The sequence below is a fragment of the Diorhabda carinulata genome, chromosome 6 (genome assembly GCF_026250575.1).
Source record: "Diorhabda carinulata isolate Delta chromosome 6, icDioCari1.1, whole genome shotgun sequence".
NCBI lineage: Eukaryota > Metazoa > Arthropoda > Insecta > Coleoptera > Chrysomelidae > Diorhabda > Diorhabda carinulata.
The window spans coordinates 30354875-30369540 of NC_079465.1; the positions used below are offsets into that span (position 1 = coordinate 30354875).

The following is a 14666-nucleotide window of genomic DNA, read 5'->3' on the forward strand; positions in this document are numbered from 1 at the left end:
AAAATTTTTCTCAAAATTTGATCTTGTACTGACTAAGTTTCGTTTGTTTTCCGGTCCCCTTCAGGGACGATGGAGCGAAATTTGAAAAAAAAATCGACTTGGTATATTTGATATTTCCATTTAACACGTCTACTGACGGAGTCGTTGTAAACGGTAAAAAGAAAGGCATACGAATCCTTAAATAAAATTTGGAAAGAAAAAACCCAAAAATTGCTAACGGACATATTGAATCTTTCAATTAACACGTCCACTGCCGAAGTATCAAATCGAAATTTGCACACCATAAAACCAAAAAAATTGGTAAATAAAACGCAAAAAATTAAAACAAGTTTTTTTATTAAATTTCTTGTATTTCCAGAGGATCTGAAATGAAAAAAATATACAGGGTATAATACGTTCTATGCCCAAAATATTTTTAGTAAAAAAATAATCGATTTCAGACTAATGGCATGGTTTTCTGCATAGACATATAAGAGTGGTGCATGCCCATCATCATATTGGAAAAATAATATTTGAAAAGTTGGAATTTTGTTAAAAAAATCTCACCTCATTTGTTCTGTGACACGATTTCGAAACATCCTGTGAAAAAAATTCGATCATTACTATTCTATAGCTCAAATTAAAAAAAAAATATTTTATTTATAAAAATCAGATAGGAGCGAAAGACAAAATGTAAATCTGTAATCATTTCGGTTCATTTGAACTATGAATTCATCATACATAAACGCTAGAAATTAACTTTTTCCTAGTTTTAGGGAAATTTGACTGATTACAACATACGAACAACATTCAGATTTACCTAGATCTAGGGAAAAATTAAAAAATCGTTGTAATAATTGAAAAAAACATTGTTGAATTAAATAAAAAACGATGTACCTTTTGCTAAAATTCCGTTTCGATAATGTTGATATTAAGGGGCAGTTTACCCTGAAAAAATTACAAAAAAAAAGTTGAATTGTGTGAACGAAATACAAAACAAAAATTGAATTATCACGGAAATTTGATCAGATAGGAGCGAAAGACAAAATAAAAATTTGTAATCACTTTGATTCATTTGAACTATGAATTCATCATGTATTAATTAAAAAAAAAAAAAAAAAAAAAAAAAAGGAAATTTAGAAAAAGGAGAGACCGAGGAAGATAAATGTATACAAATAAAGGAATACAGAAGATAAGACTGGGAAAATGGAACAGAAAAGTGGGAATACAGAAGAAAATGGAGACAAAAGATGAGGTAAAGGGATATGAAAGAGTAGAAGTGAATATAGGAGAAAATGTATGAGGAAAATGAAGCAGAAAAAATAAAACAAAAGCAAAATGGATAAATAGGAAACATAGGATGAGCATATAGAGAAAAAAAAAAGGTGATGACAGGATAAAAGTTAATCTGGAAGAAAAGACAAGGAGAAAGGAACAAAAAAATGGTTTTTTTTCTTCAAAATTGTTCGAAATTTTAAATTAGAAGAAAAAACATTGAACTTACAATTTATGTTATAACCTCGAACCAACTGTACCAACTATCGGAAACCTACAAAAATGAAAAAAAAAAAAAGGTAAATTTTGAGCAAAAATTGATATTTTTTTCTTCGAGCAATTTGAGTGAAAAATACGCTCAGTTGGTAGTGCATGTTGATAGAAAAATCATTTTTTTATCATATCTTGGTGTAGAAGTTGTCATCATAAATGTTTTTTTAATACTATTTCTAAGTATTCTTTTATTGTATTCTATTACGCCCCTGTTCAACTCAATCTGACACATAAAAGTTGGGTTGAGTCATTTTATCAATTCTCCTTTTTTACAAACTACCAATTAGACAACCTTAAGAAAACAGCTGATCTATGCCAAAATGGCGGCAGTGGGGTAAACAATCGATTTTCTCGTACTATGTACCTGTGTTAGTTTTTCCGCTAGTGATAGTTGTTTTGTATTATTACTTCACGATGTTCAAGATACTCCAAATACTTCTTAGATTTGTTTTTGGGAAATTAATACAGTTAAAAGTTTGTCTAGACTAAACAAAATAAAATGCATAATGAAAAAAAGTCATTTCCGGAAAAAATTTCGAGTTTCTTTTAATACCAACTCTTTAAGAAACAATTTTACAAAAAATGGAAATTACAAGGTCAAAAATGAAAAAGTTCACAAAACACACAAAAACTTCAGAAAACAGCATTTGTTTACCCCACGGCGGACATTTTGACATGTCAAATTACTCTATAACTTAACCTAACTTTCTTCAAGACGTTTCAAATGTCATTGTATTTAAACAGGAGCGTAACAAGATTTTTGGTTTCAATACAATTTGGTTCATTAAAAGAACTTACCATTTTCAAACTTCTTGGAAAACGTTAAGTACTGCCCCATTTCTTGATAACCTACAAAATTTTTTCACTATAAAAAATTGAATCGTTGGAAATAATTTTTATTTTGATTCTTTTCAAAATCAGTTGGTAGTGCATGTTAAAATATAATCACGTTCACTCATATCTTGGTGATAAGGTTTGTTCATCATTAAAAACGTTAATTACACTAACAAAAATTTAATCAAAATGAAGTAATAGAAGAAATAATTGAAACTAGACGTTACTAATTTTAATCGAAAATTTATTTAAAAAAAGAAATACTCACCACTATTTTTTTTTTTCATCCAAACGGCTTCACCGCCTTACATTGTACGAAAATCCTAGGAACATCGATGTTATCCTTCCTATTAACCGTTCTTCTGTGAATATAACAATTGGAAATAACTTCAAATCCACTTTTTTTTAACAAACTTCCTATATAATCCACCGAAAAATAATACGAACGCGTCCCATCTTGTCTCATATAGAAATTATCGGAAATCTTATGACCGGCTTTGAATCTCAACTGCGCCATGTCGTATAAACCGTAATCCCTAAATAACAACACACCTCCAGGCTTTAGAAGATCGTAGATATTCCGTAGAGTTTGGTGGAAGTTGTTAGGATGTATCGCCGATAAAACGAATATTAAAGTTGCTATATCCACGTTGTTTATCGGGATTATAGAAAAAACGTCTGGCGTTGTTATATCGCATTGGAAAGCCTGTAAATATTCCAAAATTTTCGGTATATACGTGGAGGTATTAATAGATGCTAACCTTAATCGAGTTAGGAACGTATTTCGGATCGTTTTTTAAAATTTCCACGGCTCTAGATGAAAAATCGCACGCTATAACATCGAAATTCAACTTTTCCTCTAGTAATGGGAATATAAAATTCCCAACGCCACACCCTATTTCAAATAAAATCCTTTTCGATGTTCCAGCGTCGTTTATTAGATCTTGAAATTCTCTCGTGGTCCAATGACGATCTTTGAAAAACCTATTTTCGTTCCTTTTATAAAATAAATCCCAATGTTTTCGAGCTTCTAATTCAAGCATTTTTGCTTTATATTCGCTAATTAAACGACTATTTTGAATTTCAAGTTTTTCTTTATCCGCAGGGGATAACGTTTTTGAATGTTCCGAAAAATCATCCTCCTCCATTGATTCCTTGAAAAATATTTACTATATAAACTAGATGATAATACAAAAAGCAATATTCAATAATATCATATTAAAAAATACCGATGATCAAGTAGATAGATATAGATTAAAACTCACCAACTTTACTCTTCGACAGATGCTTTAAAAATGATTCTACTAGTAATAATAGTACTACAAAAGGTAAGACCCTAACTGTCATATGTCAACAGTGTATGAAATAAAGCAAAACAAAAATTACTAAATATCCTTTAAAAACCATATATCTAATAACTCTATGTTCATGTTAAAACACATTTTTCATGAAAATTATATAGAATTATGCATATTTATTAAATCAAGTAATATAAAACCTTTTAGTATATATATGGAATAAAATAAAAAGGGTGAATTTGTAAATATTATGATTGTGGATAAAGTAGATCCGAGTAGTGGAATGAACACTAAACAAAAAAAGAAGAAAAATGTTTCTAAATTGTTTCGTGATCTTATAGAATTGAAAACAGGTTTAGTTATGGCGATTGAGTTAAATTGGGCATTTTAATTGAATCAAACAATCACATTTCAATGGTAAATACAAATACTGAAGATATGCGTTCGTAAGTGTTGATAGCTGTCAAATTAAATCTGATTTTCATTAATGACATTTGACAATAAACAAAAAAAAAAGAGAAATGTGGTACGTTTAATAAAATTATTACTTAAATGAAAAAGTTTTGAATATTTACAAATGAATGAAAATTATTTAGATAGTGTGAGGCAGTCGCTTTACGATCGTAAGAATTACAGAAAAGATTCAAACGAAGAGGAATTACAAATAAAATTGAAAACGAAGCGAATACATTATGGAGGTCATTTTTTGAAAGGTAGATCGAAAAAAAATGTAAAGTTAAACAACACCGAAAGTGAAGATTTGTTCGAGGTATCTGATAAACATGGTGCTAAAAAGAAAAAAAAGGTCAGAAAAAATACTATTATAGATTTCAATTTATCACCTTCAACGTCGGAAAATTCCGTTGTTTTAAAAAAAAAAATTAAAATCGGTTCAAAAAAACGGAGAAAAGCATCAAAAACGGAATTGGATTCAGATGAAAGTTTCGATTTTAATACATACTGTAGTTCAAGAGAGCATAGTTTTAATGAATCCTTAATAGAACCACATAGTGGAATAGATTATGAATTTCCAAAATCTAGTAAAACTCGTGGAAAAATAAAGAGTAAAAAGATAAACGAGAAAAAGAACGCGAAAAAAATTGAAAAAATTATCAAGTCTACTAAATTGATTAAAAAAACGTCTAACAAAAAAAAAGATTCTACTGATTTTTGTATAGAAAATGATAATGGGGCTTGTACAAGTAATTCAATGTTACTAAATGAACCGATTGAGATTGTCGAATCACCTGAAATGATACAAAATGGAGTACAAGAAACTCCAAAAGTGAATTTCTTATGTTGTGATAGCGAAGAAGAGAAAATTGTACTTCTTGAAGAAAACCACTCAATTGCATGTTACGGTTTCTGTTTATTAAAAGTTTTACATGGAAATTTGGAAATTTTGGGTTATAATTTGCCAAAAAACCGCGAAATTTCCTTATTTTCTCCACGAGGATCCTCCCTGTTAGTTATTACAAACATTACAGATGAAAAATCAAATGATACTATAGAAAACATTGAAAAAACACTGGAAAAAGTGAATTATCTCAAAGATATGCAAATTAAGGAGACTACTGCAGTTTTTCTTTGCACAAAAGTAAAATATTATGATATAGAATTTATAGAAAACCATATATCTCAACAGATATTCCCTAAAGTAGATAATTTGATTTCCCCCCGAATTATATTTGAACCTGAAGAACAGTTCAATGTTATTAATATCAACCCCGATTGGGCGAATATCGTCGATTCAGTAACTACCCTAACGAAGTTGCTTATAATTGGTGGTAAAGGTGTTGGAAAAAGTACGTTTTTACGTTATACTATAAACAAGCTTCTAACTAGATTTGATAGAATAAACATCATCGATTTGGACCCTGGACAATCGGAATTCAATCTACCAGGATGTATTTCTATTGTAAATATTACAGAACCCGTTCTAGGACCTAATTACACCCATCTTCAACGACCTGAAAGGTAAATTAATAATTTGGGTAACTTTGTTAAGTCGTTTTTTTTGGTTTTACAAAATACTGGGCTTTTAGTGATATTCGAAAAATTAAAAACTTATTGAAAATTCTAATTTATTTTCATAGTTTTTAATGGGAATTCACCAAAAATTGAAAAGTGAATTATTCAAATTGTGTTTATTTTTAATTAATTCCACCAAAAGTAGAGAAAATATTGAATTTATTCTTGTAATTTTAGTGACATTCCACCTAATATTTAAAAAAATGTTCCAGATCGTATCTATCCAACATCAACATCGGACATAACCCGAAAAATTACATAAAATGCATCAAACTATTAATGGAAAATGTAGTACAAGATGCACCTACAGTGATTAACTACATGGGATTCGTACACGGTATTGGGATAAACATAGTTTCGTCCGCTATAACCTTCATCAGACCAACCGACGTAGTACAAATCGATAGTGTCAGTGGTAAAAAAAATTTTATAACCGACATCAACCCTCAGAGTGTACAATCGCATTGCGGTTTATTCGGTGGGGATTCGGCTGGGTTGGATTTCAAAACTTTCAAAATAAACTCGTCGTCAGATGGTATCAGCGGATGGTCACTGGAACCTAGACAAGTACGAGATATGTGCGTTTTGTCTTACTTTGGAAAACTAATTAACCAACAAACCGATTGTTTAACTAGCGAAAATGTTCCTGTTTACAAGTAAGTATTGAAATTTCATTCTAATTTTATCGATTTTTACTTTTTTTATTTTAGAATAAGTTTATCGAATATAAAAATCGTTGATGATCAAGGAAACGAGATACCTGCGGCTGCCGTTAACGCGAATCTCGTTGCTTTATCAACCCAAATAGAAAATAATGAATTTTTCGAAATAGTCGGTCACGGTATTGTTAAAGGTATCGATAATAAAACGAAAACTTTATATTTAATAACCCCGGAAACGTTCGATGTATTAAAAAATGTTTTTTATCTTGTACTTACCAGCGTGTATTTACCACCTTCTGTTTACATGACGTACAAAGATGTTAATGGGTGTATACCTTACGTAATGGACGGGGAATACGAGTCGTTAGGACGAATTACCAAACGATCTTACATACCAATCAATAAAAAATAAATGTAAAATCTCTGTGGACATATTTTTTTATTGTATGTTAAATAAAAATTTAAAATTTCATTTCATTGTCTTAAATAAAATATTTATAAAATCCCTAACGTCGTACTATTATACACATCCGTTGACATATTATCTTCGAAAAGGTATGCCAACTTTTAAAAAACTGTGATGTCATTGGTGTTTTAAATTAGTCGTACCTTCCGGTTTAACCTTGGAACCATAGATTAATTAAAAAATTAAAGAACACAGAAGCGTTCTGAAAGTTTAGAGGGTATACCGGATTTCGTTCACTGATATACAGAAATCGAACAAAGTGATCGTATTTTAGTTATATGTTATCATTTGATGGATTGTTGCAGCTGTCATCGACGTAATAGATAAGCCGTACCTTTCGGTTTAACCTTGGAATCATTTATAATGTTAAACAATGTCAGTTTAGGGTCCTAAACTGAAGTGATCGTATGATAACCACGTGATATCAATTTCTGTTTTTTCTGAACAACTTGTATACATTTTTTATTACATAACATTATAAAAAAACTGTACTATCAACAACTCTACTTTGATTTCTACTAATAACGAAACAGCCAAATGTTTTAATGATGAAAATAGGAATACTAGAAAGCTTTTAATCAAAAAATCTACTCAGCGTTAAAGATACAGACAATTATCTCTATAATTCGAGTTTATCTATCATTACGTCATCTATAATAAAAATGAGCACTCCTTTCTGTTGTATCTTGGGTCCGAACAACTCATAACCTTGAATTCTATATAAATATTATTATGGTCAGAACCTTAACGTGTTTTTTAATATCATTATATGTTTATATATTTAAAATATGATAAAGTAAAAAAATATTCTATATAATTTTTTTAAGGAATAATTAATTACAATATTTAATCAATCCGTACCGTCGTGCTATTATACAGTAATTGAAAACAAAATGGAGAAGACTTCACTGTCACTGTCATAAATGATCGAATCTTATGTTAAGACGACCTTGTAATCATAGATAAATCTATAAAGATGAAATCATCGTATTTATCATTAATATTGATAGTTCATATTAGAAACTAAAATCTTAAATTAGTGTAGGTAAAATGTTAACTTAATAGTTAAATTTCTCGACATCTTGGTCTACTATTTTTTCATTAGCCTTGTTATCAAAGTTAAGTGATAAAAACTAATTAGCTACTCTCTTTTTTTATTTTATCTATGATCACGTCATTGACATAAAGATGCGCAATCCCTTCCGTTGTATTATCCTTGTATTCAAATAATCATAACCTTGATTTTGACATATGTATTACATATGTTAACGTGGATAACCGGGTTGTGTTTTGAGATTTAGCAAAGTGTTTTTTCGATCATTTACTTTATGTATTAGTATAAATAAACTAAATATGTATTTGATTTGCATCAGTGTAATTTTGTTCGTTAGTGTTGTAGCTGACGAATCGTGTCAAACGTTTGCAGGTGGTAGCGTCTACCCTGCATCAGAAAAACAAGCCGATCATAATTTACAGTATTCGAAAGCAGTCAGTAAGTACTTATTCATAGTTTATTATTCAGTTTAAAATAAAAGTTGTGTATATATATTTTTCTTTATTCGGATTGAAAACTTTGTAGTTTCTAAACAAGCGCCGTACTGGGAGGGCACGGCTGTTAAAAATGGAGAATTTGTACATTTAAAATCCACGGATTATTTAGGGAAATATTTAGTTTTCTTTTTTTATCCCCTCGATTTGTAAGTACAAAATTAACGTATAATTAAATACGTATTTGAATCAATTTTTTTTAGTACTTTTGTATGTCCAACTGAAATATTGGCATTTAGTGATAGGATAGAAGAATTTAAAAAAATTAATACAGAAATCGTTGCTTGTTCAGTAGATTCTCACTTTACTCATTTAGCTTGGATAAATACACCGAGAAAAGAAGGTGGATTAGGAAATGTTAACTTCCCAATTCTTTCCGATTTAACTCATAGTATTTCGAAAGATTACGGGGTTTATTTGGACGATTTAGGTCATACTTTAAGGTAAATTTTTATAGCTCACTGTGTATATTATAAAATTATTCAATGACGTTGTAGGGGATTGTTTATTATCGATAAAAAAGGAACAGTAAGACAAATTACCATGAACGATTTACCTGTTGGTAGAAGTGTTGATGAAACATTACGGTTGGTTCAAGCTTTTCAATTTACCGACGAAAATGGCGAAGTTTGTCCTGCAGGATGGAAACCAGGACAAGATACGGTAAGTTCTGTTTATTTGGTACTAAATTTCGTCGTTTTTATATCAAATTATTTTTGAAATATATTTTAATGCTTAGAAACGGAAAAATTTCACATGGTGCTAGATCTGGTGTAAAATTAGGTCAGTTGATTCGTTTTTTCTTAATTCGGGGGATATTTGAAGAAAAATCGACTAATTATTATTTTTTTGGAAAAATTAATCTCTCAACATTTATTTTTCTATTGAAATAAACTTAATTAACTTTAGAAAGGTAATTGAATGTGTTTCTTTGGAATTCCGTTCGGAAAATGTATTTTGTTACTTAGAATCGGAAAAATTTTACATGGTGGTAAATCTTGTGAAGAAATATATCAGTTAATTTTTTATAGTGAATTCAATCAACATTATAAAGGCAATTAAATATATTTTATTTACAGTTATTGTTGTTTTTTGAAAATATTGCTCCTAAAACTAGTTTTTTATCATCAGAACTAAAATAATTTCACTAGGTGCTAAATCAGTTAATTGATTGGGATTGTTTCCTCAAAATTTCGATTTTTCTCGCAGAACTGTGGTAAAATGTTATATATCTTTTGCAGATTATACCTAATCCTGTTGAAAAGAAAAAATATTTCGAAAAACATTGAATGAATTCAATTTAATTGGACTGAAACAATATTTATTACATCACACATAACAACAACAAAGACATCACTTTTTTAATTGTTAATATCAATAAGAAAAACTTTATTTCTAGTAAAATCTTCTTAAAACCAATTTTGTTTTTATTCTCGTCGAAAATATATCTAAAAAAACCTTCATACTAACTATAATATTATCCACAATGATTTAAATCTTGCCTGCTATCCAAAGAAGCTCCTAAAATTATTCACTTAATGTTCGTTTTAAACGAAAAACATCAAAACTTTTTGAACTGACCTCGTATTATTAATCCCTTTTTAATATAAACTAAAGTTATTAAAACTACTTCCCATAATGCATCACCAATAACAACACATCAAAAAAGTTGTAAAATTTTCTTTAATATACCCAAAATGGAGTTAAATAACCTATAAAAACTATTTACACAAACGACAACTTGATCTGTATGTCATTCGTTTTCTACACTGATTATTTTCCCCCTGGGAATACATGTAATTCGATGATTTATCATAAATATATACGTAATTACAAATTTCTACTCATATATGAAGAAGATATAATTCTATGATTTTTGTATTATATACAAACGACGATGATTAAAGCCTACTTCGGCCTTGAATTAAATCAACCTTTTATTGGTGTTTTTATTTTATTATTTCATTATTAGGGACTTTGAAACGTGTATTATATATTCCAAAATATATTGAATTTAAAATAAATCCTTACGTCGTAACACAATATGGCGGCATTCCAGTTAAACGTGGGTGGTGGATCAACTGCACTAGATATTGAAAATAATTTATTATTAACCCTTTTTTTTCGATCATCGCCACGTCTATGTTATACTACGTACATTCCGATTACTTACCAGAATTATAAATATGTCAAATCAAAACTATTTTATAAACAAAAAGACAAAGTTATCATCGTATTGATAAGAACTTTTTCTCAAGATATCAAAACAGTTCGAAGTTAAAACCAAACGAGAGAGACGTACCCAAAATGAAACTAATAGAATCGAAAATATATTCCACGGTAATATTAGCGGTAACTAGTTTATTCGTGGGTGTATTGCCGAATTATTTCGCGCGACATGGGAGAAGTCAATGGCCGCTACTTCTTTCGAATTTGTTATGTTTCGGCGGCGGTGTGTTGTTATCCACTTCGTTGGTACACATCTTACCAGAATTAAGAGAATCAGTACCGTACGAATATAAAGTGTACGCGGAAATTATTTATTGTTTGGGTTTCTTCCTCATATATTTAATAGACGAATTCGTCCATTACGTTTATGGCGATTCCGAAGAAGTTAATATTCTACATAACCACGGTCATCGACATCGACTAGCTACTACTAGACGACATTCTGATTCCGTTAATAGGGATGAATGGCAACCCCTTTTACGAAACGAAAATAATTCGCCGTATAATCCGTCTTTTTATAAAGCGAGAAGTGATAGCGTGTTGTTTTGTGAAGAAGCTCCGTCGCAATTGTGTCACGTGGGGCATCGGGAACCTTGTAATGCCGCCCCAACGGCTAATTTGGGACTCATAGCCGCCCTTTCTGTACACGCACTTCTCGAGGGATTGGTCGTTGGACTCGAAACAAAACCCGAAAAGGTAAAAATATTTTTTTTTTGATAAATATACATGGTCACAAATTGGGATTGCGATGTTGCCGAGTTTACTTAAACTTCCGATACTTATCTCGATTAATTTATGGATTATTGAATTATTATTTTTAGGTTCTATTACTATTAGGGGCTATAGCTTCGCATAAATTAGTGATTTCTTTTTGTTTGGGTATAGAATTATCATCGGCGTCGTCGATTTCTAATATAAAACATTTCTGTTATATTTTTATATTTTCTGTTGGATCAGCGGCGGGTATATTAATTGGAATGTTTATATCTAATATACCAGGTAGTGTTCAAGAGATCGTAATACCAATTTTACAGGTACGTATCGATTTTTTTACATTTTACTATACAGTTCTTACCGAATACTTGACCACCCTGTAGATATAAATTAGTAAAAATACTTTTTTTTTGTACAAATAAAACAAAAACATATTCGAAATATTACTAGGATGAAAATAGATAATTGTTGCGCCATCTAAGAACGATTTCTTGATGTACACAATTGATTTGTCATTAGAATTTCTATTTTATCAACTTTCAGCTCATTTTAATATTTTTAAGGCTGCGATTAATGAATTTCAAGTTGATTAATGGTTTTTTTTGTTGAGTAAATCGAGGTTGAAATAAAAAATACGATTTTTTTCATTGTAACGCTATCTACAGTTGATTGTTGAAACTAACGACATTCAATGACATTTAAATAGTTCAAAAAAATATTATTTGCTTCATTAACTACTAATTTGGCGTTCTAAGTGTAATTATCCATTATCTAATTCCCTAATTCGAATAATAAAATAAAATTATTCATTTTTCTTCTCAATTTTGACAGCTAACGTACTAAACTTGAAATAAACAATTGACTTGACCTTGAATCAGCTGAGTAATACAAGCAATACAAATGATTATTTTGAAAAAGAAAACGTCAAAATTACTTTGAATATAGCTGAAAAACCAAAGAACTATTTCATTAACTCACTTGAACATAATTAGAAAGAAATATAATTAAAATAATAATACAAATCTGGAAATAATTACTTGTGGTGCCATCTAGAAAAGATTACTGAAATTTGACATTTAGAAACTGTATTTTAATTAAAGAATTTGTTATATTTCGATAAGTTTCAATATTTTTTAACGATTTCTCGTAAATATGTGTTTTTTAAACCTTGTTTTATCTTTAAATAAAAAAAAATAAAGTCTTCAATAAATTTTAACATAAAAATTCAACGCCATCTACAGTTGCTTTTTCATTTAGTGATGACTAGAACACTGTTTATATAAAAAAGAAGACATGAAACTAAATCTAGAACCATAGAGTTAATATTAAAGATAGAGGGAGACACATATAAGTGGAATTGTTTTATTGTAAGTAAAAAAATCGATTTATTCTCAATTTCTCCTTATTCGTTGGTGATCCATTCCGACTAGAATAGAGAGTGGTATATGTTCTTTCTTTCTCTATCAGCTGTTTGGGACCAATTGAATATTCTTCCGTATCAGCTCTCTCTATCTCAAATATTAACTCAATGCTTCGAGCACATGTTTATATGAAAAATAATATATACAGGGGGCTTATATAAATAACTTTGTGTATTTTAAGGGTATTGATATATAACGTCACAACCGTTTAATATTGACATAAACAATGTCTTGAAGATAAATAAATATGAAAATTCAATTTTACCCAAATATTATAATTAAAAAATCTAAATAACGAAACAAGGACATGGCGATTATCGAATAATATAAATTATTGTTTATACTTTATCTCATTTAGATAAACCATAGAGAAAGTTATTAATATTTGACCCCGTCGTTAATTAATAAAGTTCGAATCAAATTTTCGTAATACAGGGTGGGTATTAATGAATATGTACTATTCAAGAATTTTTTTTTAATTTGAATTGAATAAACAGAGAATACAAAAAAACGATAATTTTTTTTGTATATCGTTTCTTAGGGTCTCGCTGGGGGTACTTTATTGTACGTTACAGTTAGTGAGGTACTTCCGAGAGAAAGAGCAAGATGGCATCAGCAACACGAAAGAAAATCAGCCGGTATTTTCCAGTTCTGTTCAGTTTTCGTTGGATTCGTTCTAATGACAATTCTTAGTCATTATTTAGGTACGTTTTACGAAATTTAACACCGAATTTGTCATTTTTTAAATTTCATTTTCAGATTACGACGAATAAATTCAATTGAACATAATAATAAAAGGAATTAACAGAAATATATATTTTTCATTTAAAAATACTTATATTTTTTTTATAAAATAAGACATTTTACAGAATAAATATATGGAAATTCTCCACCATCTTGTATAATTCCTTTCATTTCTTCCTTACGTCAAACATAACCTCAAATTTCCCGATTTCTACACCACAACAATCACTTATCACTACTACTGCTTTTCCACAACGAACAATACACTTTGTTGTTTATATCTATGTTTTCGTTCATTATTTTTCAACGATAATAAAATGTATATTTTAACGTCAAAAAAATACGATAAAAATAAATTATATTGTTTTATTTGGAATAACCTACATTTTACAGTATAAATATATGAAAATTGATTATAACGTAACTTCTCCTCCATCTTCAACGATTCCTTCCATTTCTTCATCGCTTTCTCTGTGATCCTCCGCCTCCTCTTGTTTTCTTTCTTTAAGACCCGCCGCTGGTGACCTAATAAGCGATAGATCTCTTTGTACTTCCTTGATGTCCCTTTCCTGTTCAATTTCTCTACCTTTACGTAACCTTTGCATGATATAAGTACCTTGTCTTTTTTGTTTGATTTTTTCTATTTTTTTCATCGCTTCGACCGCTTTAGACCAAGTTTCTCTGTTGTATTTAACTGGAACGTTCCTACGTTTCTCGAATTCGAATGAAGGGTCTATGGTTAATTCTTTACCGACGGTTTTTCTGTATGCTTTGGTCCATTTTACTTTACGAGGATTCTTTTTCTTTTTGAACGCCGAGTGGCATTTGGAACGACAAAACTTAAATATCTGAAAAACACGTAAAATGAAATATGCGAAATTTAATGAGTATGTAAAGCATTACCTTGCAATCGTTGCGGACAAATTGGATTCCATGTCCTGGGTATATCCTGGAAGAACAGAAATAACAAGTTTCGATACGCATTTTTATACAATATTATTTTATGATTTACACGTGCATTATCTTATTTTGATTGCACCATTAAAAGGACGTTGTTGACATTGACAGATCTTCTTTTTTAATACAAACAACTGCCATAGAAAAACCTTTTAACGTTAAGGTGGTATACAACTTTTCTTACATTTGTCATACTTTATTTTTATTGAATCGCCTCACGTTATTTTGTTTTGTA

General features: G+C 29.6%; 5 protein-coding genes, 1 long non-coding RNA gene and 2 other non-coding genes across 8 annotated transcripts; 3 read left to right on the forward strand and 5 right to left on the reverse strand.

Moving 5' to 3' along the window:
- Positions 1 to 319: 319 nt before the first annotated feature.
- On the reverse strand, positions 320 to 3691 carry LOC130895131 (tRNA N(3)-methylcytidine methyltransferase METTL6). Its single transcript, XM_057802291.1, has 8 exons — positions 3627 to 3691; positions 3123 to 3515; positions 2630 to 3067; positions 2326 to 2376; positions 1484 to 1528; positions 877 to 927; positions 547 to 579; positions 320 to 363 (listed from the first exon to the last, which is right to left on the reverse strand). Exons 2-3 carry the CDS (start codon positions 3507 to 3509, stop codon positions 2645 to 2647), a joined length of 810 nt encoding a protein of 269 aa, XP_057658274.1. The 5' UTR covers positions 3510 to 3515; positions 3627 to 3691; the 3' UTR covers positions 320 to 363; positions 547 to 579; positions 877 to 927; positions 1484 to 1528; positions 2326 to 2376; positions 2630 to 2644.
- Positions 641 to 727, reverse strand: LOC130896074 (small nucleolar RNA snR60/Z15/Z230/Z193/J17). Its single transcript, XR_009059523.1, has one exon. It is a non-coding gene; the product is annotated as a small nucleolar RNA snR60/Z15/Z230/Z193/J17 (small nucleolar RNA).
- Positions 999 to 1083, reverse strand: LOC130896073 (small nucleolar RNA snR60/Z15/Z230/Z193/J17). The gene has a single exon (XR_009059522.1). It is a non-coding gene; the product is annotated as a small nucleolar RNA snR60/Z15/Z230/Z193/J17 (small nucleolar RNA).
- Positions 3692 to 3983: 292 nt separating the features above from the next.
- Positions 3984 to 6824, forward strand: LOC130895008 (polynucleotide 5'-hydroxyl-kinase NOL9-like). Its single transcript, XM_057802101.1, has 3 exons — positions 3984 to 5636; positions 5903 to 6346; positions 6401 to 6824. The coding sequence occupies exons 1-3, from the start codon at positions 4237 to 4239 to the stop codon at positions 6762 to 6764; spliced, it is 2208 nt and encodes a 735-aa protein (XP_057658084.1). The 5' UTR covers positions 3984 to 4236; the 3' UTR covers positions 6765 to 6824.
- A 1226-nt stretch (positions 6825 to 8050) lies between these two features.
- LOC130895010 (peroxiredoxin-4) lies at positions 8051 to 9785 on the forward strand. Its single transcript, XM_057802102.1, has 5 exons — positions 8051 to 8310; positions 8398 to 8515; positions 8570 to 8809; positions 8864 to 9029; positions 9608 to 9785. The coding sequence occupies exons 1-5, from the start codon at positions 8172 to 8174 to the stop codon at positions 9653 to 9655; spliced, it is 711 nt and encodes a 236-aa protein (XP_057658085.1). The 5' UTR covers positions 8051 to 8171; the 3' UTR covers positions 9656 to 9785.
- LOC130895011 (uncharacterized) lies at positions 9672 to 10092 on the reverse strand. Its single transcript, XR_009059418.1, has 2 exons — positions 9948 to 10092; positions 9672 to 9887 (listed from the first exon to the last, which is right to left on the reverse strand). It is a non-coding gene; the product is annotated as an uncharacterized LOC130895011 (long non-coding RNA).
- A 543-nt stretch (positions 10093 to 10635) lies between these two features.
- LOC130895012 (protein zntD) lies at positions 10636 to 13830 on the forward strand. Its single transcript, XM_057802103.1, has 4 exons — positions 10636 to 11291; positions 11417 to 11629; positions 13272 to 13434; positions 13490 to 13830. The coding sequence occupies exons 1-4, from the start codon at positions 10674 to 10676 to the stop codon at positions 13501 to 13503; spliced, it is 1008 nt and encodes a 335-aa protein (XP_057658086.1). The 5' UTR covers positions 10636 to 10673; the 3' UTR covers positions 13504 to 13830.
- On the reverse strand, positions 13827 to 14535 carry LOC130895013 (probable ribosome biogenesis protein RLP24). The gene is made up of 2 exons (XM_057802104.1): positions 14378 to 14535; positions 13827 to 14322 (listed from the first exon to the last, which is right to left on the reverse strand). Exons 1-2 carry the CDS (start codon positions 14456 to 14458, stop codon positions 13888 to 13890), a joined length of 516 nt encoding a protein of 171 aa, XP_057658087.1. The 5' UTR covers positions 14459 to 14535; the 3' UTR covers positions 13827 to 13887.
- Positions 14536 to 14666: the final 131 nt, after the last annotated feature.

Bases quoted from the DNA above. Each gene is read 5' to 3' on its own strand.
- LOC130895131 (XM_057802291.1), bottom strand. From the start codon at position 3,509: ATGGAGGAGGATGATTTTTCGGAACATTCAAAAACGTTATCCCCTGCG. The intron at 3,068-3,122 runs GTTAGCATCTAT...GAATATTTACAG, and splicing joins ACGTTCCTAACTCGATTAAG to GCTTTCCAATGCGATATAAC.
- LOC130895008 (XM_057802101.1), top strand. From the start codon at position 4,237: ATGAATGAAAATTATTTAGATAGTGTGAGGCAGTCGCTTTACGATCGT. The intron at 5,637-5,902 runs GTAAATTAATAA...AAAATGTTCCAG, and splicing joins CATCTTCAACGACCTGAAAG to ATCGTATCTATCCAACATCA. The intron at 6,347-6,400 runs GTAAGTATTGAA...TTTTTATTTTAG, and splicing joins GAAAATGTTCCTGTTTACAA to AATAAGTTTATCGAATATAA.
- LOC130895010 (XM_057802102.1), top strand. From the start codon at position 8,172: ATGTATTTGATTTGCATCAGTGTAATTTTGTTCGTTAGTGTTGTAGCT. The intron at 8,311-8,397 runs GTAAGTACTTAT...AAAACTTTGTAG, and splicing joins ACAGTATTCGAAAGCAGTCA to TTTCTAAACAAGCGCCGTAC. The intron at 8,810-8,863 runs GTAAATTTTTAT...ATGACGTTGTAG, and splicing joins GATTTAGGTCATACTTTAAG to GGGATTGTTTATTATCGATA.
- LOC130895012 (XM_057802103.1), top strand. From the start codon at position 10,674: ATGAAACTAATAGAATCGAAAATATATTCCACGGTAATATTAGCGGTA. The intron at 11,292-11,416 runs GTAAAAATATTT...TATTATTTTTAG, and splicing joins TCGAAACAAAACCCGAAAAG to GTTCTATTACTATTAGGGGC. The intron at 11,630-13,271 runs GTACGTATCGAT...ATCGTTTCTTAG, and splicing joins TCGTAATACCAATTTTACAG to GGTCTCGCTGGGGGTACTTT.
- LOC130895013 (XM_057802104.1), bottom strand. From the start codon at position 14,458: ATGCGTATCGAAACTTGTTATTTCTGTTCTTCCAGGATATACCCAGGA. The intron at 14,323-14,377 runs GTAATGCTTTAC...CGTGTTTTTCAG, and splicing joins TTGTCCGCAACGATTGCAAG to ATATTTAAGTTTTGTCGTTC.